The sequence below is a fragment of the Acipenser ruthenus genome, chromosome 49 (assembly GCF_902713425.1).
Source record: "Acipenser ruthenus chromosome 49, fAciRut3.2 maternal haplotype, whole genome shotgun sequence".
In the NCBI taxonomy this organism is placed as follows: Eukaryota; Metazoa; Chordata; class Actinopteri; order Acipenseriformes; family Acipenseridae; genus Acipenser; species Acipenser ruthenus.
The window spans coordinates 4,815,134-4,840,360 of NC_081237.1; the positions used below are offsets into that span (position 1 = coordinate 4,815,134).

Here is a 25,227-nt window from a genome sequence, read left to right on the forward strand (position 1 = left end):
CAGGTCAACGGGGTTTGTGAATGGACACCAGGTGGCTGATTAGTGAATTGGGTGTCTGGTCGATTCTTATACTGAGTGACAGACAGGTCGATTTTATTAGTTACCAGCACGGTTGAGTGCTCGAACAAAGGTCAGTGTTGAGCTACGACTAAAAAAAAAAAAAAGGTTTTACATCGGTACGATGCTGCGTTGTTTATCAGCATACACTACTGCAGCCGTGTGTGCTCCCTCCCAGATAACATGCTGTCATTGGATTGCATCACGTACGAATGCAGGTGCTTTATCACCCGAGCATTTACTGTCTGTGACTGACAGAGGAGAAAAGGAGAAAAAGGATATTTCTCTTATCTGAATCCCTCACACAGTGCGTTTCCCTCCCCTGCAAGAAGCGCCGGATAGACAGCGCTGCGTCCCACGGATGTCCTGCAAATGCCCTTGATGAGGATCGCCACACAGAACCCGCGAGAGGCAGAGAAGCTCTGAGGTTATTATAGAGTTTTCAAATTAGACCCGGATCAGGTGACACGTTCCTTGTGACTGTACGCAAGGTCGAAACAAGGACTGTGGAACAAAGATTTGAAACCGGAGCCGCTGAGCGAATTAACTGAGTCTAGAAACGGACAATATATCCAAAACAAACACACGCAAAAAAAACTCAAAAAAAGTACATATCTACTACTACTACTACTACTACTACTACTACTACTACTACTAATAATAATAATAATAATAATAATAATAATAATAATAATAATAATAATAATAATAATAATAATAATAATAATAATAACACATTGTCTTTAAGATTTCGGTAATGAATTTCACAGTGTAGCGATCTTAACATCTTTATAAAAGCTACATGCACTAATAAACGACGTGCGTAATGCTTCGTAATCAGGTGTTAGGAATACTTTATCCATGCTGCAGGAAGTCGGTTTCTAGACATACTGTAGCATGCATACTGTAATGCAGTAAAAACACACGATCAGATAGATCTCAGTGGGTCTAGTGATAGTGCTGATGGGTGCCAGGCACAGACACGGGCTTACAGCGCAGCAGGTTCGATTGCAGTGCTTTGGGGTTCTTAGTAAACGTTATGACCGCCTGTTCTGAATACTTATAAGCACGCTGTGTGGGTGGAGGATCGTGCGTGTAGTTAAAGTGTCGGGGAAAGATTTATTCGAGGTGCACCAAAATACAATTAGTTATACAACTACTTAGTCATAGCTTTAGACTCATAATTGAAACTATTGAGTTGCTTGTTTGATTTTTGATTTTCCTTTCGCAAAAAAACAAAGCCCTGTTTTATTGTAGTACTACAGTGCCTTCAGTAGAGGACAGGTGCTGTTGCCATAGCCTTCAGAAGAAGCCATTTAAAGGAATATATTGACCCCGTGATCTGATTAAGGGCTCCTCTTTGTGTTCTGAGGAAATCGATGCCGTCGTTGCGTGAGAATGGTATTCCTTGATTGACACCTATAGCCTTATACGTGCGTCACGCAGAACTAATCCACGCTCTGAAATATGAATTTGCTAATGAAATTTCCAGCTGAGCAAACTCGTTTTTTTTTTGTTTTTTTTCTAACGACGATAACCCTGTAAATGGCACTTGGGTTTCATAGCTGCGAAGCCTTGACAGAATTGTGTATTTGTTCACGAGTCAGCTTTCGAGTCGGTTCATGTGTATGCGTTTGAAATTTCAGAAGGCGGCTGTGTGGTCCGATGGTTAAAGAAAAGGGCTTCTAACCAGGTCCCCGGTTCAAATCCCGGCTCACTCATGGTATGACTCTGAGCAAGTCACTGAACCTCCTTGTGCTCCGTAAGTGACTCAGCAGCTGATGCATAGTTCACACACCCTAGTCTCTGCAAGTCGCCTTGGATAAAGGCGTCTGTTAAATAAACAAATCATAATAATATATTTATAGAATACTGATGGCATAGCTATATATATCAACTTACAACAAGCTTTGAATAAGTCCCTTTGTCCCGCGCATACTGTATGCAAACTTTTGATTAGTTTCGCCAAGGCCACTTGCTTGGACACGCGCCGTCTCATTGATGCAATTCAGCACCACGGACAGCACCGCGCGGGCCGTTGCAAATACACAATCAATTCTGCAGAGAGAGGTGGGGGGGGGGGGGGGGGGGGGGGGGGGCGCCAGTGCGGCACGTGACTAATAAAACAACACACTTCTTCTTATGACCAATGCCCTTGAAATCTATAGTGGGGTGATTTACTGAACCGTCACGCGAGACCTAGCGAATACAACTACCCTGCTGCTTCTTATTCCGCGATCTCACTTTAACTTAAAAATGATGGAGAAATACTGAAAACAGCGAATTAACCAATGGCTCTTATACAGGACAATATAGGACTCGTATTGTAATTTACTGTCAACATAGCCTGACTGTGCAACCCCGTTCACCCCAACGCTGCAAAGTGATTCCCATTGACTCCCTGCTGGCTGACAGGGCCTCGCCTCGTAGATTATTGATATTGTAAGTCAGGTACCCTTGATAGTCAAGGTCATGAACGGGCTTCATGTTCTAGTATAATTACTTTGCATTTGTTTGAAGCCTCCCTTTGTTTTGGGCAATGTGAAGCGGTTTCAAACCCACCAGACTTCAATGGAATGCTAATGCAGGAAGATTGCGAGCAGCTGTGAAATGCATTACTCTGATCACCCTCAGGAAAATGCATCACGTTTATTACTGCTATGAGTTTAGTATATTATTATTATTATTATTATTATTATTATTATTATTATTATTATTATTATTATTATTATTATTAAATGCAATAAAATGAATCCGGTAACTTCATCATATTTATTTAAGGACCCCGCTGTTCAACCGACTGCAAAACACGATTGATTTAAGTGTGTGTGGCATTGTGAAGTCAAGGCAACGCATCAATATACTGTGTACCGAAAAAATAAAACCCCACCTAAATACAGTAGCACACGATGCGAATCTGTATTACTGAGTTCTGAAGCTGGTTTGACAGGCATGTAACCGCTTCATGTATTCCAGGTATCTGAACACATCTTTCAGCCAATGATGTCACGACGACGTCATCACAGTCTAGATAAGAGCTTGTTGGGGTTCGTGAGCACAGCTACTGAAAACTGACGTGCGTTCTCTCTATACAGGACGGATACCTCCCTTAAACCAAGCAGGTCGAGAGGAAGAGGCACCAACACCCAGCACTCTACCCGTTTTACATGCTGAATAAACAGCAGCAGTCTACAGACATTAGAAAACCTCTCGACCCCCCCTGACACCCACTTAGTCCCGAATAAACCTATCGGCCTAGTATCGGCCTACTGAAGCACATCGCGTATCGCAGAATTGGGCGCACAGGTGATAGAACAAAGTGTGTATAGTTTGCTGTATATTGTAACATTTAGATTTCAAATGCGTCTGTTATTTGATTAAGTCTGTGTTTCTATTTTTTTTTTTACTAGACGGAGTAAAAGTAAATGGCAGTCGTATCCTTAATGGTATAGATATACGATGTTTTAATTTAATTTGTAAACATTTTAAAACAGTTCGAACTCTTAGTTCGTGGAGATGCATTATGCGTTATAAAATAGATACACACTGTAGATATGAAACTTAACATGGTATAATTCTACACGCAGCGAATGCAGGGGGTATATGAGGCAAACCTCGGTGCATTCATGTTTATCACCTAGGACGGCACATTTCAGCGGCACATCTAACCTGTTCGCTTGTGACAGAGCGGCGCGCATTGAAGTCACCTTCAGACAAAGTGTTACAGGTCTCGGTTCACACCAATTATGCGACATGCGACATATCAGTATAAATAATAATAATAATAATAATAATAATAATAATAATAATAATAATAATAATACAAAGAAATAGTGGTTTCAGGGCCAAAACAGGCATATCAAATAGTGAATTTGATCTAAATCACAATGCGGCCTTGATACGGGTCACAGTGCCTAAATATACCGGGGGGGTTCCTGATGCGCTTGTAACGTTGCAGTTGCATGGCCAGCGGTCCTGTCAAAGCAATGCCCTGAACCTTGGACTCAGTTGTTGACTGACAGATGCTTTACATTAAACAGCGAGCATTCACGTGGTCATATCATCGTGGATTTCACATTGTTTCCCAAATCTGACTCCCCCAAAATGGACAGAGCCATTCACCATGAGTTTGGCCAAGTTCCAAACCAGTTATCAACATGTACTGAGCGCTAAGCTGCATCAATTTGAATGAACGCTCTGCTAATGATGAGGTCCCAAGTATGAAGTAGGAAGACCTTCCCCCCTTGTAATTATTTTGCATCAGTAAGATAAGACAGTAATACTAACATGACTTCGAGTTGAAACGTTTGTCAAATCATTTTACTGGGTTGTTTTTCTACGCACATGATTTACTGAGCTAAAAATAGCTGCCAGTAATGTTTATACGATATGGCTTCCCGTATAATCTAGAAGCATGTGTCTGTGCAGGGGAGAATGCTCTTTAGAACCAGACCGCACTAAAAGCACGGGGTTTGAGAACCAGCTGAATCGTGGCATGCTTCATGTCCTGCACACACACACACACACACACACACACACACACACACACACACACACACACACACAGCACATTGTAAGTAAACAGCCTGAGGAACACAGCGCACATCTGTACCATGTTTAACCCTTGATAAACCCAGTATAAACACTGTCTACAAGTCAACTGAGTGACACAAATCAGCCGTTATCAGATACCAGATACCTATATACAATATCGATTAGGAACATGCATTCTACATATTGATCACACACATGAGCTCCATACCTGAAATCGCTGTACGGGTGGATGATCCAAGCCCCGGCGGATTTAACCCGCTCCTGCTCCTTCTCCACCGCCTTTTGGCTCCCGAACATCCGCAGGGAGAATTTGTTAACTCCGGGCTGCAGCATGGCCCCGAACTGCCGCTGCATGAAGCTCCCCTGGCTGCCTCCTGGATCCCCATCGTCGGCTAAGATCTGGGCGAATTCGTCGGATTTGAGAACGGTGACAGAATTCCTGGGCTGGTCGTCCTGCTGAGGCTGCGGTGGCGCCTGCGATTGATTCTGGCCGTACACGGACGAGGACGCTTTCCTGCTTGGCGCATTGGAAAAGGACACCTTGGGTTCCCTTTTCTCCGGGACAATAGCGGGGGCAGGGGGCTGCTCGTCACCCTGACCCTGATTCAATGAGGATGCAGTGGTGGTAGTAGTGGTGGTGGTGGTCGCCCCTTCCATACTGGTAGCACTGGTTTTGGGGGAAGCACCCTGTTTTTTTCTCTCTTCTCCTCCTCCACCCCTTCCCTGCTGCCTGTCCTGCTTAGAGATGATGGAAGACAAGCTCCCGGTGCTTTGATCTCGGATGCAGTCTCCGTTTTTGTTGCATTTCGTGCCCGTGCTAGCGGCACTGTTACTCCTGCTAGTGCTGGTCTCGGCTGCCGCTGCTAGCACAGCTGTGGTTGAGTCCCCTCCTCCCCCTCTCCCACCAACTCCCCCAGCACAGCCAACAGCATCACCCTGGCAAGCAGGGGTCGTGCGAGAAGCAGCAAGAGAGGCAGCACTCGACGCAGCTCCTTCGCCTTGCAAGAGGCACAGCTTATTGTTGCTGGAGCTGTTGCTCCCTGCTGGCGCGGCTCCCCCTCCTGGTATGATGTTCCTCAGTCTGATGCTGTCTCCACCGCCACTGCCTCGGCCATCTCCCCGGCGTGGCTGCGGCTGCAGCCCGGGTTCCTCCTCGCCTTCCTCCTCCTCGTCCATAACACTAGCGCTGCCGCCTGCGCCCGGTTTCGAACCCAATCCCGAGTGGATGGCAGCGGTAGCAAAGGCAAAGCAGCCGGGGCTGGCAGCGGCAGCAGCGACGGTGGAAGAGGCGCCGCTGCGGCTCCCTTTCTTTTTCATGCTATCTGTAACTCCAGCAGAAACGTCTTTTTTTATCCATGACATTGGGGAAGATCAGATTTTGGCTCCAGTGTTCTTGAGAGAAGAGACAGAAACACAGAGAGGGAGGGAGAGAGAGAGAGAGAGAGAGAGAGAGGGAGAGGGACAGAGAAATATACGTGACTTTTTTGTAAAATACAGTCGGTTCCGTGAGCATGTCTTTCAGAGCAGTTTTCAATGCCTCTTACAAGGTTAGACAAGTGCTGAACCGTCTGTCTGCTCAAATAGTACCACAAACAGTGTATTATTATTATTATTATTATTATTATTATTATTATTATTATTATTATTATTATTATTATTATTATCAGAAATCGATTTTCATTTAAATATTCTGGATCAATATGTCAATAAACTTTTTTTTTTTTTTTTTTTAATGTTTTAGATATATCCATTTGGAAAGTAATTTTTTATGTGTATTTATATAAAATCAAGCGGTTTCCAAAAGTGGAAGCAATGCTGCCTTTGATATACATGTTTTTTAAAAAATTAATACATTGCCTGCTTTCGCTCAGACATTTATTTTACAACCAGAACTTCAAATGACATTCAAGGCATCAGTGCCCGTCTGTTATTGAATGGCGCAGTGCCCTCTTGTGGCGAGTACGATTACAGCAGTCTATATATACTCCACTGTATACAAACTGTATCATACATTCCCAGACACGCATTAGAAATATATATATATATATATATATATATATATATATATATATATATATATATATATATATATATATATATCGCGAACAACGACTGTTTTTGGCGTGGATTAAGAACAAATTATAAACCAATGACAAATTAAACTTGAATAGTTACATACTGTTCTGTATTAACACTTGACTAATTGATTCAGGAATCACATTAGTATATGCTAGCTAGGAAGTATGTTATTTATTATGTTATAAACCCACCTCCCAGGTCACCGGCGAGCTACACCAAGTAGGCTAATTGAGGAGGAGAAAGCCAGACAGGGCGTTGTTTGGTCGGTATTGGATTACAAGGAGATCACGAGTGTCGAGTCACACGACCGCACTCCGCCGTGCAGTGCTACTTCCAGCGGTGTCGATGCTCTCTGTCGCAACGCTATATCGTGCTTTAAGATGAGCGGGTTTGCTGTGGCCCATCCTAAAGGTCTGACTCGGGATATGTGATGGATTACTTCAGTATGCTGTATTATTTATATAAAAAAAAAACCAAACACATAAATAAATGGGCAGTACAACCCAATCGATCCCTTAATTAATAAATCAACAGAATTCAATCCTCTGATTTATAATGATCGCGCACAAACCCTCACATCCTTCAGCACGACAGTTCGACAGGATTACATCTCATTGCATTGCATCCCAGAAGCACAGCTGTTCACGCGCTTTGGTTTGTAACAGAAGACTCTCATCCCGACACCTTCCCCTCTTAACTGATATCACACACAATGGGGCTAATAAGCGCGTTGCGTTCCTACCCGATCATCATGCAGCGCGGTTCACAGTAACTGCTTTAAGATTGAAATGATCATAAGTAGAGCGGCAGCAGCTTTGAACGCGGAGATGCAGCCCTATTCAATCCTGCTCGTAGGCTATGCTTTGTTTTAATGTCTCATGAGACGCCTGACGATGCTTTAGTCTCCGAGCTAGACCGTTTAATGAGTGGCGTGGTTGCATGCTTTTAATTGTAATGAAGGTGTTAATTAATTGTAAAGCTATATGTGTGGGAGCTGCAGAAACACTATCTGAGGGCATTACAATTCTTCTATGGTTTAGGTATACAGTATATTACAATGCTGTGTTCTGTGTTGCAATAACGCAAACACATGTCTATGGGTCAGTCACTATGACCATGGGAATCTATAAGCCATGGCAAGCTGTCTAGCTCCAGCCCTGGAGAGTCGCCTGTCTATTTCAGTGTGTGGTCCACAGCCCGTGATGATTAAGGTCTGTATGATAAAGGTTTGATCTCCTGGGTTAACTCCAGAGCTGGCTCCTCAGAGCTGTCTACACAGTGTATCACAGTGCCAGCTTCATGCCTTCTTGTGCATGCAGGTCACATACTGAAGAACCAGTCCCTGCACTCAGGGGCTGGAACATCAGATGAGGCTTCACGCGATAGCTTACACCATTGTAGGGTGTGGAATCTCTTCTGTGCCTCTGGCAGGGAAATCTTGAAGGTTTTCAACTGCACTGCTCTCCCCTTCCTATCTCTCTCTCTATCTCTCTCTCTCTCTCTCTCTCTCTCTCTCTACTCTCCCCTTCCCCCCCCTCTCTCTCTCTCGCTACTCTCCCCTTCCCCTCTCTCTCTCCCTCGCTCTCTGCAATAATAATAATAATAATAATAATAATAATAATAATAATAATAATAATATAATTTTAGCTCGCTTGAACCTCTGGTTCACCTGGTTGTTGCTGTGGGCCATTACTCAGAGCAGGAACAGATTGAGGTCAGTCCAGCTTTTAAAAAAAAACACACAGCCAGGATCAGCAGACACCGTTGGACAGCACATCAGACATCAGAACACTGTAATGTTACGCATGCCTTTATTTATTGAAACAAGAGAAAAAAAAAAGCTTGTGTGATTTTTTTTTTTCTGTGCTTGTTGAGGTGAAGGCCCTGGATGTGGTACAGCACAGTGATGGAGGCAATATACCCTGCTATACTGTGCCATACTACCGTTATAGCATGTGTAACTAAGACTATTATTCACCAGAGCTGATAAAGCACAGTGACTATGGCTGGACTGAACAGCTGTTTCTGCAGCGATTAGGAAACTCTTAATGACGTGTAATTAGCTGCAGATAATAGGGAGAAATTCATCTTGCGATAGGAGTGAATTAGCATTGTGCTTGAATTAATCTCGCTCAACAGATAACGCAGCGGCATGCAAGGGGAAAACGCGCCGATTATGACTCTTCGTGCGTCTTGCTGTGTGGGTTTAACTTGCTGTATTCACACACAGCACAGCGGTCCAGCTACTGCAGCACTGCATTGCTCCCCTTCTGAATCGGTTGTTCACATCATCGGCAACGCCATTGGGATGTCAATGTAGTAAAAGTCTCTCACCTGGCTACCAGTGCTGTTGCTCTTTAGAGTACAGAACCCATGCATGTCATTGCAGCACCTCTGCTTTGCCTCTAGTTGGGAAAGGGGAGCTTGTGACAACACTGTGGCAAGAAAGGGTTAAATTGATAGGGAAGCTGTTCAAATGAGGGAGCCACTAGCAATCTCGTTGAGAAGAGAATAATGAAATCAAGTCAGACTTGCATTCCATTAATAATGCTTTTCGAATATACAATATTGTCTACTCTGTGCTCTAAGGGTTCCTTCCCACAGTTAATATAAAACTTGCTTTTAATGCATTATTTAAGGAGCCTATGGTGGTATAGAACTATGAGTGCTGATTCATGTAAAGTGACTGTTTATTTAAATAGTGAAGATCCTAATCCAGTAGCCTGGAGGGGGTTGATGCTGAACCAGCTCACTCGACGTACACTGTATTGGAAGGCTTGTTGTAAACTTACAGTCTTTTTGAAGTTTTTCCAAATCTCAACAAATGCTAATTTGATTTTAGTAGAATCTGGGTGCAAACTGCTACGGGTATAAAAAATAATCCCAGTTCTCTTAACTGATGAATTCTTGTTTAAATTCATTTTCGTTTCAGTCATAAAAACCTTTTCGTTTGTTTGTTTTTAACTCAAAAAGTGTAACCCTGTCATGCGTTTTGGACACACAAAATCAATTTATTCATTGAAATTGTTTTATTGGAGAAAAAATGGCATCCGGCTCATACGAGATGATCAGGCATTTGTGTCTTCCATACGTCTCCATATAAAGACTAGAGTTTTTAACATTTTTTTATGAAATCTGTCACCATATGAGGTCTCCATGCATGAAAGGTTAAAGCACCTCTGTGGTCTCAAAATGTCTCTCGCGTCATTCTGAGATCTAAAAAAACACCCAGGGTACGAGAACCGAAACAGAAAACCATTCTGTACAAAATGATTCTTGACAACAAGAAGAACACTTTAATAATATGGGATTGAGATTCCAAAATGGTACCAAGTTGCTCTTTAACCGCTGTACAAAAGGACCTGATCCCTCCAAGCTCATGTCAGAGAGGGATGGTGATGAAGCCAGCAATTTAAACGTGTCCTTGCCTTACACTCTAAACTAACCTTGCTTGGCTCTGCTGCAGTGTCATAACTTAATGATTTTTCTGTGACTTGGCGAGATGGGACCTCTTGCTCCGTCCTGCTCAAAACAGCCCTTTATACCTGGCTCCACATGTCTTCCATTATCGATCTGGGTGGAAAGTAATGTTCATAGATTTCCTGCTGCTGTTTCTACTTTTAGACTCCCCTGTGATCCTAATGCTCTCCACCAGCAACTTGGCAAAACGCTTGGATTTCTTAACATTTTGTATTGTTATTTTCTCTTTCATGTTCTGTTTCAGTTGTCGCGTATCCTGGTGATGTTTGAAAGCTCCGTGTTCCTCTTCAGCGCTGCAGTGTGACCATTAAGCTGTCCACCTGCACCCCTCTGCCTCTAGTGGATGCAAGAAATACATAATAAAAACAAGCTTCAAGATTTACAATCCTGAACTCCACAGCCCTGCAATCTCAATTCATAAACCGATATACGATTCTCTTATATAAAAAAAAAAAAAAAAATGCAATTTCACCTTTACAATAAAAAAAACTTGGGAGAGACAGCAAACCTGCAACCTATGCGCTAACTGCTCTCCTTCGAGGGCTACAGTTCTGCTCTGCTGTCCCGTATAGAACCTGTTCTCCAATCTGAACGAAATCACTCCCGCTACACTGATGCTGGGTCAGCACCAAGAGAAACCATCTGTCTAGACAGTACACTCAGGTCTCTGATCCAGTTCCGAAGCAGATTTGGGGCCTCTCCAGAAATCAGATGAGTTTTGTACAGAGCTTGTTAAAAAGAAAACAAGCGAGACTAAATCACCCACATCGCTTTCCTTTAACAGCTGCAGTCTGGCACCTGTGGGCCATGCCGCTCACCCACTCAGCAATTGCTGGGAAATAAAAGTGTCAAAAGAAGCTGATCTATTGCTCTCAGCTACTTCTAACAAATGAGTTTGCTAGATCTATTTTTTTTTTTTTTTTTTGTAAAGCACCAAATCAGCTATAAACGATTTAGGACATTGCATGCCGAGGAATTATCATACACCTTGAAAAAACAATCATACCCCACAGGAGGGTAACCCTCATGCATGGCAACCTCATATGGGGCTGGATTTAAAAAAAAAAAAAAAAAAAACACCCACACATCTCTCTCCTAGTATATGGGGGACATGTGGAAGATGCAAATGCATGATGACCTGCCCCCCTAAATAATTTTTATTTATAATATATATATATATATATATATATATATATATATATATATATATATACACACACACACACACACACACACACAGGACAAAACAATACAATTTTCAATATATTGTTTCTAAAACTACTTCTGTTTTTAAAGTTATTTTCAAGATTTAATTTATGAAGGGGTGAAATAAAATATTGCACTGCAATTATACACACACATTATTTCTAGAAACGGTTTGACCTACAATTTCCAACCGTATAGATTTCATGCAGACATGTTTAAAGGTTCTACATTATGAATAGGCAGTGCACCCTGTCCAAGACACCACACTAGAAACTGAACCACGCAATATTACACTCTAACAGAAATCTGAATTCCTACTATGCCCAGTATTAGATCCTTTTATTTCTTTATTAAGTCAGTGTTTTCGGATTGTCGTTATCTGCTATCAAAGTTGTAAGAGTTTAGCATTTTTTGCGACTGTCAAAAACAAATGTCATTCTGGTGGCCAGTTGAAATAGGATTTCATACTGTTATTTATGGTATCTGGAAAGGATGGTTATCAGCTTAACAAATCCTATTGTAAATGTGCCCCCTTCAATTTCCCCTTTCCATGGCACAAATAACCTTTTATCATGAGCAGTACAGCTGCATTTTAAAACTGTGCAGCTCACCTCAGTCAAAACACATTTAACAAGATTAAACTTAAGTGACAAGTGCAATTGAATCCATCAATACAAGTACTTGTCAACCATCACTCTTGCAAATATGAGGCTTATACTGATGGACAGAGACATCAGGTTATGAACAGAATGAAAGGGTAAAAACACTTCCGTTCTCACAGGGATGCCATTTTATATATCAAACCAAGTTTGAACCTTTATAAAAGGGTGTACTTTGCACCACAAACTTTGTTAATGTGTAACTGTTGTACATTAACTGACCTGCTATTCAAGCTTTAACACACAAGGGGGCAGTAGACCATTACAATTTGGAACAAGAACCAAAGTGTTGGAATGAAAACACCAGTTGATGCTTTTCCCAAACCACTTGTTTGTGGATGGTGACAGATCTGGTTCCTTTTAAAAAAAAAAGGGGAGCAGTTTTAATAAACTGTAGTCTTCACTAGGATCCTTTGCTCATTTGGATGCCCATTCAAGAGATCACACACACTGAAAGAAAAGCCACACAAGATAAAATCAAGGAAGTTTATTAAATTTTTGTGCAAGTTGTTAGGAGGTGACAAGGTGGTTTTTGCACTGTTAGCTTGTGTCGATTCAGGCAAAATAATTTATAATGGTTTATGCATACCATTTAAAACATGTATTCAATGTAAATCAAATCATACACCTAGGAGCTTGTTACACTAGTACATGGCATATATAGAGACTATTTAAAAAAAAAAAAAAATGTTAAAAGGCATTCTGGCAATAGCAACTCACCCCAAATGTAATCTGATTGACAACTGTAAAGGACAGAAAGAGTTAAGCCAGGAGCTACCTCTCTATATATGGCCCACTTGTTACAGGGAATGGTAAAAATAGCGAGCATAGGAGATTTACACCACTGCAAAAGTAACCCATTTATACATACTTGCTACCTGCCAATAAGTGTAAAAATATATGCATGTACATCAAGGTTATGAAATGCACCCTGTTTAAATTTTGTACTGGAAAAGATTAAAAGGTTGTAGGAAAAGCATGCATACTTTGCAGCAGAAGTTGTATTACCATTTGCACATACAAAAGAACAATTTGGAAAATCCTATCTTTTTGTATGAATATTTATATAATTTAACAGTGAGTCAAATCACATTAGCCACTCTTATTTCAGGCATTGCCAAGTTCAACAAAAAAAACAAAAAACCCACTCTACACATTTCACACATTAGAAAAGTTTCACCATCAACAGAGCCTATAAAAATCATGCAGTATTCAGACAGACAAGCCCTCTTGTTAAATTAACCCTAAGTTACCCATCAGTGCAAAGTAGCATGAGAGGGGAGCAAAAAAGAAAAAAGCACTGGTAGGCAAAATATTTATATACATAAAAAAAAAATGTACAGAAATCCACCAGCAAGGACTACTTCACTGAACTTTTACATATTAAAAAAAGAAATGTATCGCAGGATGCACTGGAAAGTAACTGCACGATGAAAGATCTCTGCAATAGTAGTCTTGAGGGCATCTGTCAAAAGAAACACACAAACAGTTTTACCCTCAAGCTGGTTCATACACTCCAAGATACTTACAAACTGATAACTATACTTTGGAAACAAAACAAGCAAGATAATCAAGTTACGGACACTGGATTCCATTTAACTCTACGATTAAAACACATTTAAAAACCATTTAAATCCAACAGAATGTTCATAACTAACTGTATAACGCTCACCTTCCCCCAGTTTTCAGTTGCAGTTTCTCTGCCTGACATTTTGGTCCTTATGGTTAGTTGCCGCATTGCTCTTTCTATATTGAAGCAAAGAAAAAACACAAGACAGAATGAAGCAGATTAAAAGGATATTGCATTTTATTCCACTGTGCAAAAATGCATGTGAAAACAGAAAAAAGTTAATTCAGAGCATTGTCAATTCTATGTTTCACAGCAAAACCTTGCCCGCCAACAAAACTAGTGTACACCAGGGTAAACTGCAGTGCCATTTCATAACATCCGACACGCTCTTACAGTAAAACAAGACCCACTGGGTTCTATTTTTTATTTCTCAACAGTCGCCCTTATCCAGGGCAACTTACAATTGTTACAAGATATCACGTTATTAACATACAATTACATTATTTTATTATTATTTTTTTTTTTACACATTATTTTTTACATACAATTACCCATTTACACAGTTGGGTTTTTTTACTGGAGAAATCTAGGTAAAAGTACCTTGCTCAAGGGTACAGCAGAAGTGTCCCCCACCTGGGATTGAACCCACGACCCTCCAGTCAAGAGTCCAGAGCCCTAACCACTACTCCACACTGCTGTTCTAACTAAACAGTGAACAGATAAAAAGGTATAGATAAACACTTACAGAGGGGCAGCTCCTGAGTCATCATCTAGAGAGCAGAAGCAGCAATACATGGGAATTAAAATGAAAAGCAATTGTTAGTCAGCGATCATAGAGGTCGAACAAAGCAGTAAGGTGGTCAGTCAAAGACTGGTAAACTCTGGCTAACAGTGCTGAATTGGTTACCTCTGCACCACCTAAAGCAGGAGCGCCATACTTCATACACGTGAATTAAATCAATTGTTTCAAATAAAAAAAAAAGCCAACTATTGGTCCCATTTACATAGGAAGTACATTTTATATACATTAAATAGAATTAAATTACTTCTCTATCCCTCAATTTCACCAGGGTTTAGCCATTAGTGAACACTGTTGAGCATTACACCATTTAACTAAAACATGTAACTACTATAAAAAAGAGAACATAGATGCATTACACTTTTAAAAGGTGAGGAAGGACACCCAAGCAACTATCTTTACTGTGTAAATCCACGCATGGACCAAGACTTCAGCATCCACAAGACTTAAAGTTAAGCCATCCAGATGGACACAGATTCCATCCTAGTCTTTAATTTAACAAAGTGAATGCAGACCCATGCATAACAGTATTAGATGCAAAGCTTTACATGCAAAAATATGAAGCCAATATTCCATTCCAGTACATTAGGTTTAACCTTCACCAAGGAAGACTTTAATGATGCTGCATAAATACTTAAGTGAACAGCTAAAACCATCTCAATTTACACAACCGTCTACTGCATCATGTCAGACTTGCAATTAACCCTTTCACTGGTTAACATACTGAACAGGTCTGGGCACATTCATGAAAAACAAATACACATTTTGATAACTTGCCCATTGTCGTGCTAAAGGAAGTTCTGTTCTGCACCAAATTTTAAAGCTACCCTACTCAAATCCCCCTGTGTGTGAACTGTGTAAAAGCTTCAAAAGTAGTTGAGAGAGACCAGTGAAAGGGATAATAACTATAAAAAAGACCTTCGCTATTAATGGTTACTCAATTGAAGCAATGCATAAAACACTATTTTCCTCTTATAAATCTGAGGAAAAAGCCACTGCAGTCCGACATGCAGTTTCGTCAACTTACCAAAATGTTATAAAAGCAGCAGCAAATGAAGAAATAAACAAAATGATAATTCTGGCACAGTACAAATTATAAAACTCATTAAAATCATAAAGGAAATCTGCTGTATAAATTAATGTAGTGAATAAACCGACTGGTTCTGATGAACACATTCAAGACCATACAAGAAACGGTTCTATAGGTCATAAACAGTCATAAGATCGGATTTTTTTTTTTTTTTTTTACAGCAAGTACACATTTACAACTCAATTAGGCCATTTAAAAAAGGCAAAGTAAAGCATTAAGCCAGTTTGATCTTTGGGAATTACCTGACTAGTAAAATCTTTACCCACTGCATAAAACCATGTTTGCATCAAAATGAACTTTGACTGGACTTGTACAACAGCGTGTTTACCAAAGCATACCAAAATTCAAACAGGATTATACATTAAGCTTCTGGCACAGTTACCCATTGTACGCTTTATAGAGAACCCAACATGCCCTTTCCAAGCATTAAAAGCTAAAGAATGTTACTGACCAAGTGTGCGGATTAAGCAAAAACAGCATTTGAAAAGTACTCCCATCCTACCTTTTACAATGTCTGATTTCACAACATGTCTTAACAAGCTTGAAGCCCATGTACTGCCACATTAAATCAAGCCTGGATTTGTATAAACTGGACTGAAACCTAGACTACTGATGCCTAGTATTTTTATCAGACTATTCTACCGAGAGATTTCCATAGTCTCAATCACACAAGCAAGACCAAAATTGTCGAGAACAGCTGTCCCCCCCTCTAATCACTCCTCAGTCACTCTGCAGGAATACAGGAAGTATTAATTCAGGGAGTGGTTCTCTCCCCCTTCCCTCTCCCCAATGCTCTTACTAAAACGGTCTTGCAGACTAAATCAAGAATTAAAAGTAATAAACTAGCGAAGGTGCACGTACCGTCGGTGATCTCATCGGGCTTTCTCCTCTTCTCGTAGATGAAGATGACAGTGACGAGGATGATGACCTCTGCCACGATGCCCAGGAAGGGCCACAGGGCGGCCAGGCGGCTGCGCACGCGGAGCTGAATCTTGTCAGAGCCGCTGCCGACTTCGTTGGTGGCCAAACACTCGTAGTCTCCCGCGTCCTTCTCTATATCTAGCTCTCCGATAGACAAGATGGACTCGTCAGGGGTGCTCCTTACTTCAAACCTCTCGGTTCCATTAGTAATGAGCTGGGGGAGCATTCAATTCACAACTTTAGTTAAATCCTTTGTAGGAAACTAGGAAGCAAGCTACAACAATTTTCAAAATGGTGCATAAATAAATAATTTAAAAAAACACTATAGTTATAGTAACATTAACGTTAAGTCCGTGCATGTCATCTTAAATCAGTGGTTTAATACGATACGGCAACTCTTGTATGCTGACGAGGCGCTAACTTGTTTGTACTTAGCTAACAATCCCATTCAGTACAAGTACTCCAAGTTGGTTTACGTACCGTTTTCTTATCCCCGATAACCTTGAACCACTGCCAGTCAGTGGGTAAAGGGTAACTGTGGCATTTGCAGCTAAGTACCCCCTTGTCATTTTCATTGCCTTGCTCAGAGTGCTTATAAGCCTTCACATGAGGAAGAACTGAAATATACAAAAACAAACCAAGGATTACAGCCCATAAGACCACACATTGTATAGTGAACACACACAACTTGTACTAGGAGATTATCTTCACCCCATGCAACACTGCAATGTTTGACCCGCATGGCCCAGTAGAACGGGTTAATCTACACCACTAAAGCACTATTCATTTATATACACCACTGGGGCCAGTTTTAAAGCTTTTACCTTTTACTTCGATTGAAGAATTCACTTTTGGAGAGGTGAGAAACACACAGTAATACACTCCACCAGATTGGAGGTCTGTCTTCGATATCCTGGAAATAAAGTGAACGTTGTACTAATGTTAAACTGCAGAAGTTAATGTCTCTGCAATTCAAAATCTATTCAGTGTGACATTTTTATCTTCACGTTTGTATTTGACACATTTCAACTCCAAGTCTCAATATCTCTGAAAGGAATTGCATCTATTAAGTTGTATAGTCCCAGATCAATGAATATTTATTTTATAAAACCTTTCACAGTGTACCACCATCACAAAGCGCTTTAAAAAAAGATAGTGAGGAACAATGCAGAAAACATTAAATACAGGACATAGTACATTACATAAACAGTAAAAAAAACAGTGCAAATACATTAAATACAGGCATACTACATTAAATACAGGGCTAAGATGTGAATTCTAAACATTGTGGATCCGTGTGTCATACAGAATCATACGAATAAGATGGAGTGAAAAACCTGAAATAGCAATTTAGACAACAGCTAGTAACAGATATCAGGCTTAAAGAGCATTGAAAGTAAGAGGGTGAACACATGAAGAATGCCAAATAAGAAAATAATTAAAAAGTATTGGGGGGGGGGTTTAACAATTTATTATAAACAAGACCAAACAAGCTAGAGATTGACACACTTATGCAGAGCAAAGCAGCAGGATTATGCAAATAGTTTACCATGTGCCTTGCAAATCCAATAACACGGCTAAGCGCTACTGTTAAAACAACTGATCTTTTGTTTAAGAGCACTGTGCACACACTTTTCCTGCCAGAAAAACAAACTAAACCCAGAGACTTCTCTACACTCAGCCCACCTAGTATGAAACAACCCATCAGAAAGAGACGGGTTAACAAATGAAGAAGCCCTGCGGCCACCAAGACCTCCATTTGTTTGCAACTGCAAAGCTTGCTAGTTCCTATAACAATAACCCACTTGTTAGCCCTAAGAGTTCTGGCTGCACTTTTCAATCTAATGAGGAATTAACATCAGAGCAGAAGCTGAGCCCAGCAGTGCTGCTATGAGAAGAAATGCACGTCTGCCTTGTCAAGTCGAGTGTGCGTCAGCCACTGAAATCACAGGGGTCTCAGCCAACAGCACCACCGTTATAATGAGCAGCCAGAGCACAGCTAACAAAGCAGATGAAGGCAATTCATTTATTTCTTACCACTGGCTTGCATTTTACATATAGATATTAGTGCTGGAAATGCATTTAAATTAATATTCAATTAAAGCCTTACATACATTTAAAAAGAGTTAGCCATATTATACAATAAATAGTATTTCAACACTGTGCAGCTTTTAAGGCTTATGTACTTAGAAATGTTCAATAGGTGTGGGTTTGGACCCAAACTACATACGTGTATTGTGCGACGACATTTGGCTCTGTGTTCGCAGAATTCTCGATTTTCTTCCCGTCTTTCTCCCAGTAACTTCCAGCGACAGGAGAGGTTGGGTTTGTCAGGTTGCAGGACAGCCGGACAGTCGTTTCAGTGTTATTCACAACCTCTCTTGGCGTTGTTACAATAAAAGGATCTGTATTTACACAAGAGAACTTAGTTTAAAAACAGAAGGTGGAAAGAGACACATCTGTATATTTTGAAGTGTTATAAAATTCCAGTCTTGAAATAATGGGCAACAACCATACAATTTAAGCTAGTGTAAATTACACAAATTAAATTAGAATGCAATGCATGGTAGTTGACTAATGTATTGCCAATAGCTATAGAGAAACACCAATAAAAAAAAGATAATGAACATTGGCTAAACATTTACAAAACGTACCCTTTAACCCTTTCAGTCCTGAATCATCAAGCAGAACAAACTCCTTATGCGTAAACACGAGATCAGGGCCTTTACTTACATATATTGACACACTACCTCAGCCTGACCTAGGAGTCCCAGGAGTTTCCAACATGTCTAAAGGTATGCATTAATATTCTGTGCCATGATAGAGGCAGGGCTGAAAGGGTTAAGTTGTTGCATTTGTCAGTTTGTGCAGGCAATTCATTCTCAAAAAGGACATTTGTTCCCAAATCAAAATCAAGAAATCCAAAAAGGATATTATGAAAAAAACACCACAATAAAATTAATCTAGATGAACACAATACAGGATAAAACACAAAGCAGGTCACGCGCTCAACTTCGAAAGTTGCATGCGACATGCCCTGCTCAGTGTAATTCTTCCTGTTTTTGAAGGAAAAATTAAAACACTAACGGTACTTTAGGAAACTACACATTGCAACTCACAAGCTTTAAAACTAAAAAGACTTAGGAAAGCAAGGGTTAACTTTTTGTAAAAGGAAAGTTACACCATTTAGCCAGACAAGATATTCCAGGGTTCCAAAGGTTACAGCCCAATGCTTTGCCGGAATAAATGCAACGCCTACAAGCTTATAGGACAAGTGAATAACTGAAGGTAGAGATAAACAAATATAAATCCTGTTCAGGGCTCAAAGTTATCCCCCACCCTTTAGAAAATGAGGGTTTGTATAATTGATAATTGTTGGTTTATCTTAAAGTGCATTTTGACTAATACAACACCTGTGAATTTCAAGCCCAGACAGCAAACAGTAATTCGAACTACACAATTAGTAGGTGCAGCATTTTAAAATGTGCGTTAAGAACTAACTTTTGACAGACAGATTTAATACTCACTCTGCACAAAGGAACTAGGGCACAAGATATTCTAAAGAGCAAGTTGGACAAGAACAACGGCAAAGATCTGGATTATAGACTGCAGCAGAGGAAGCAACATTGGGACTGAAGGGTCAAGTGTGATCGTTTTGGTTGGCCAGCAGTGTGGAGGGAGCGGGGGGGGGAGGGGAAGGGGAGAGTCGAGCTAGTTCAGAGAATCCAAGGTAATGTACATACTGGAACACAGGGTGGAAAGAGCATCCATGCTCGTTTTTAGTCAAAGATATTAAATGTTTAATATTTTTCCTCCTTAAAAACAGAGTCACTGTCCTCATTGCAAGAAAAGTGAAGTATAGATTAGCACCGTTTGGTTGATAAGCTGGATTTTCCTCCAAGGCTGTAAAAGGTAAACAAATTCCTAAAATGGCATTTTAATGTTCAAAAGAAAAACATGTCCCGTTTGAGGATATTGCTTTTTACAAAACATCTGGATACATTATAAACCACTGAATTGATTACTAAAGCTTCTTGGTATTCTGCTTTCAATCAGCTTGTGTAAACTAAAGCCTTGAAGGATTTCCTCCGACAAATTTACTGCCATGACAAGTGCGGTCACAACTGTCCAAGGCATTTTAAGTAAACTACCAAGTCAGTTATGAAAATACTGAACTAGGACACCACACTAAATCCAGGATACTATGTATTGCATAACTATAAGCAGTTTCACCTATACATTGCTTTTTTCAAACAACAATACAAAACAAATAAACTATTGGCAGTTTCTAATAAAAGCAAAATGACTATACTCATTTTATGCCAAACCATTTATTTATTTATTTTTTAAACAGTAAAGCCCACAGTGCAGCAACTTTCACACCTTGTGAACAATCAGTTGTTTTTTTTTGGTGCAGTGGTAAATATTAGGGTATGGAGCTGCATGCGATTTCTTAATGGTCAAAAGGAGGTCTCAGGTGGGAGATAAGCCATGAAAGGTACAGGCCTTCCAAAAGATGTACAGCACAAAAACAGCAGAGAATTGAATCAATCTTTGGAGGAACGTTTGTTCGTGAATGTTATAAAACACTCACGAAACATCCATCCAGAGAAATTGTTTCTACAAACCAAAACACAGCAAGTTTGTGTTTTACATCATTCGGCAACTAAAGCAAGTTGACTAGGAATTAAGGAACAGGGGGGGGGGGGGGGGGGGGGATAGCTGGGGTGACAGACACCGTTTCAAACAAACAGACTGCCACCGCCACTCACATTCAAATACGATAATGTTTGCCTGTGAGCGAATCCACTTGATTTTGGGGCTCTTCTTTAGGTCATTGCGGTCAGGGTCATTGGAGGCTCTGCACTCATAAGTGCCCGAATCGTTGAGCGAGAGGTTTGCAAAGTAAATGGCGCTGGTGGCGTGAAGGATGTAGGTGGCGTTGATCCTGACCTGCTCCTGGCGCGCCCCGTCAAACAGCTGCGTGAACGTCTCCTCCGGCTCATCCCCCTCAATAAACCACCACTGAACCTCGGGGATGGGGTTCCCCATTACCTCACAGTGGAGCTCAGCACTGTCTTCAACCAGTTTCATTTGAGACATGGGGGACTTCATAAAACCAGCTTGGGTTTTATTGAATTTGGGGGAGTGGGGGTGGGGGTGGGGGGGTGCGAGGGGGGTGGTTGTCAGTTAGATTTGTTTATTTTCCATGTGTTAAATGCAAAGCAGAAAAGGAAGAGACAAAAACAAAAGTTAGAAATTCAAGATAAAAAAAGCAAGCAAATTAACTGAAGACAAAGATGCCATAGTTTTATCTAGTAACACATAAGTTAATTGCAAAAGGGGCCTCTTGCAAACTTAATACATTCACCAATTAGTTATACTGTAGTTGTCAAATTCCTTGTCCAGTGCTGGCTTTACATAGCTCTAGGCTCTTCCCACTCAATTAAGATGAAGGGATTCCAAAATGTGTATACACACTATCAAAAACTATGGCATTAAACAATAAAAAGCAGAATTAAGAAAGATCATGTTGAATAAAAAAAAATGAAAATGGAGTTACGAAAACAATGACAGGTAAAAGTACAAATCTCTACCAGTTGTAAAATAAGTTGATGGATGCATAAATCTCTGCAAAATAGGAACCCATGCAGATTAAACGGTCAGGGATTTCTAATGCAATAAAAAAGTAATCTAAGTGTCGCAGATTCAGTTTGCCATCCCCACACCCCCCTCTAAACAAACTTTACCCAAAGGATACCCGTTAGGGTCATTCAGCAATCTTCAACACATCATGCCAGTATAACTTAAGACTTCGAAGTTTAACCAAACTTCATGGTGGCAACTGAGGCAGGATAGTAGGCTAGATGATTCACGGTACGTATTTAGACTGTCCGGTCATTCTCTTCTGTTCTAGCGAAGAGGAAAGACTGCACGAGTATCAGCAACTGCAACGCCCCAAGCAGAGACATGTGACCTTTAAATTACAAGCCAGTGCTTTTTTTTTTTTTTTTTTGCTTTAAAAGGTCACCTTCATGACAGCTAAATCTCTGGGGAACAAATGCATAGCCTATTTAGCAAAGACTGCTTGCTCTAGCTTTAAATAGTGTTGCAATACATACAAGTTTCCTAATCCTATGCAGAGTCAAAAGTCTGTCGAAGCCATACCAGGCTGAAATACAAAGAATTTAGATATCTGATGGAAATTTATGAGCATCTTTTCTTGAGTTTATTAAACACACAAAGTTTCTGGCAAAACTTAAGGTATATGGTGAAGATAAAATGAGTGAGTGTTTGAGGTTACATACACTGCAAGACAAAGCCCTGACTAGCCAAAAAATAGGAGATAGGCATATGCTAGTTATGATTATTTATATTGCAGCCACTCAAAACAAAGCCATTATGTCCTGGCAACACATTCTGCGCCAAAACGCAAGAAGGAATTAAACATACCAATTAAATAATAAAATTGACGTGCAATGCAAGACTGTTTGTTGGCCAATTTCAGCATTTTAAAAGGACACCAGTTCCTCGGTTGACACACCATGTACATATTTTTTATGCCAACTCTGGCATCATCTAGTTGCAGGCTCAAGTGTTCTGGGTGCTACATCCTCCACTTCTCTGCTCACTGTACTTGAAGCTCTTCCTGGTAATTGAGAATTGCATCTGGGACACCGACTTATTCTAAAATACCCAATGGATTAAGAAATGTATTTTAGGTCTAGCGCACCCCCCCCATAACCTTTACAAGTCCTTGCTTTGCACGTTGGAATTTCTTACACAATTCCAGTTTCACAGTAGCTTTTACCAATTGTCCTTCCGTCTCTACATTACACATAACCCCTTCCACAGGAAGACCTGTGACCAGTTGATAGTCAGTACAGCCATTTCTTTCACAATCATTCACGTCACACGGTTGTCCTGTGCAGGACTGCATTCAAATAGCAGACACCCCTTCTCCAATTACAACTCTTTAATGTAGTTTGTTTCATTAGGGAACTTTGGAACTAACCCACTTATTGGTGTCCTGCCAGTTATGTTTTTGTTTTTTTGGGTTTTTTTTTTAATTTAGCTATCCAGGGCCTTGTTCCAACCTCATTTAAAATTAACCCATGAATTCCTTGGAAGTCTGTGTCTAACACATGGTACAATAACTCCAATTAGTTTCTGTAACCTAGAAGACAATAAACAAAGTTATCCTACCAAGACATTTAGCTAAATAATTAACCCACCACATCAGTAAATTAAATGTAAAAATAGAAGCCAATTTAAATCCACTACTTGTTGTGCAGCTAGTGTCGCTTAAAAAAAGGGCAGTTTTAGTAACCCGCACCAACAAATTTGGGAATCTACTTTGGAACTGCAGAGACCTAGTTAAGGCAAGGACAAAAACGTGCGAGTTACAATCCAATTAATAGGAGGTTCCCCCACATTACATGCGACTAAAATGTACATTTTTCAGGATGTATGTAGCGCTGGAAAGCTCGATCGCATATACACAGTACGGACACACAAGCAAACTGTTTAGCATTACATGGCATCCAAGTAAGGTCAGGGCGGTTCAAACACAGCTGATCGAAATACCCACGTTTAGATAAACTGGTCTGATCTACTTTGTGTCCACGTGCAAGATACGAAACCAGTATTTTACATTGTGTTAATCAGTCTGAAATACAGACATTACAATATGTTGCACAAAATATTGTAACGTTGGAAACCAGTAAAAGACATGACGAGAGCCTAAGTGCAATCTAGTACAGCACTATATTCGTAGACTATTGAGTCGGTTTGTTGGGTTATTACACAAAGTAGAATACGAGTTTAATTACACACGTATTTAGGTAAACATTAATTTGGCCTAAACCTAAATACCTAAATTAAATTTGCCACTTAAATGTGTTACATTATTTTTAATCTATTTATGCCATTAACCATGACTGAATAATAGAAAACAGACTTTTTCAGACGCGGTTACGTAAATAAATATTTTTTTTCCTTCTCTGAACACAGATATTCTATCGGGTGTTCCGCCATCTTAACCGTTTGACGGAATCTGTTCAGCAAATAATTATATCAAACGGTATTAGCATAACACATAACCAACAGTCGGCAGTTTTCTAAATAAAAACATAAAACAATTTAATCGTATTTTAAAAACATTCTAAACGTTAAACTGGCTCCGAGAAGCGTGTTTCTCTTGTTCGTCTCCTGCCGTTCACCATTACACACGCTGTCGTCACCACTCCGAAAAACAACAAAACAACGACACTTGTCTCTCTTTTTAGTTACTGACAGTAACTATTATTAGAAATTAACCTACCTGTCATGGCATTGGTGGCGCACAAACACGCCAACAGAGCTCCAAGGCTCACTAATAACGCCATTTTAAAGGCTTTGTTTTAAGAAATTAAACGCAGACTCGCTTCCCTTCACCGGTACCTCGTAGAAACGCAGACTGGAGCGGAGGGAGACCTCTATTTCTATCTCACGTACCTGCGCGGTGACGTCACGGTGCGTGTGAGACGTGACTGCGAGTTCATACGGTTTTGGAAAGAAGGTGTGGTCACACGGTGTAGAATATTTGAATCATTTTTTAAAGCTAAATTTAGTCATTCATTGTTAGTTTATTCTTAGAGCCTCAGAAAACACCTTTTTTTTTTGGCTAATATGTATTTTTCTATTTGTCCTTAACATTACAGAAGCTTCCTTTTCTCTTTGTCTAATATAATGATGTGTTAAAAGCCTAATAATAATAATAACAGAAAAGCATGTTTATTATTATTATTATTATTATTATTATTATTATTAT

At 40.2% G+C, this 25,227-nt stretch overlaps 2 protein-coding genes across 3 annotated transcripts in view; both read right to left on the reverse strand.

The window, feature by feature from the left end:
- Window positions 1-7,189, reverse strand: part of LOC117428927 (potassium/sodium hyperpolarization-activated cyclic nucleotide-gated channel 2) — a 32,844-nt gene extending 25,655 nt beyond the window's left edge. Inside the window, exons 1-2 of the mRNA XM_034047960.3 lie at window positions 6,882-7,189; window positions 4,820-6,003 (exon numbers count right to left, since the gene is read on the reverse strand). Of these exons, the coding sequence (XP_033903851.3) occupies window positions 4,820-5,973 (1,154 nt within the window). The 5' untranslated portion in view covers window positions 5,974-6,003; window positions 6,882-7,189. The remainder of the gene's footprint in view (window positions 1-4,819; window positions 6,004-6,881) is intronic.
- Window positions 7,190-12,507: 5,318 nt separating this feature from the next.
- LOC117428966 (basigin) lies at window positions 12,508-24,897 on the reverse strand. Of its 2 annotated transcripts, XM_059015254.1 has the most exons (9): window positions 24,739-24,890; window positions 21,188-21,538; window positions 18,646-18,820; window positions 17,240-17,328; window positions 16,896-17,032; window positions 16,356-16,629; window positions 14,351-14,375; window positions 13,708-13,781; window positions 12,508-13,500 (listed from the first exon to the last, which is right to left on the reverse strand). In XM_059015254.1, exons 1-8 carry the CDS (start codon window positions 24,800-24,802, stop codon window positions 13,721-13,723), a joined length of 1,176 nt encoding a protein of 391 aa, XP_058871237.1. In that variant the 5' UTR covers window positions 24,803-24,890; the 3' UTR covers window positions 12,508-13,500; window positions 13,708-13,720. The 2 variants fall into 2 exon arrangements, with proteins under 2 accessions (XP_058871237.1, XP_033903922.3); XM_034048031.3 differs by lacking the exon at window positions 21,188-21,538 and having other exon boundaries at window positions 24,739-24,897.
- Window positions 24,898-25,227: the final 330 nt, after the last annotated feature.

Coding starts and splice junctions, on each gene's coding strand:
- LOC117428966 (XM_059015254.1), bottom strand. CDS start 24,802: ATGGCGTTATTAGTGAGCCTTGGAGCTCTGTTGGCGTGTTTGTGCGCC. Junction 21,539..24,738: donor CGCCACCAATGCCATGACAG/GTAGGTTAATTT, acceptor ATAAAACCCAAG/CTGGTTTTATGAAGTCCCCC. Junction 17,329..18,645: donor AATGTCGTCGCACAATACAC/GTATGTAGTTTG, acceptor CTTTATTTCCAG/GATATCGAAGACAGACCTCC.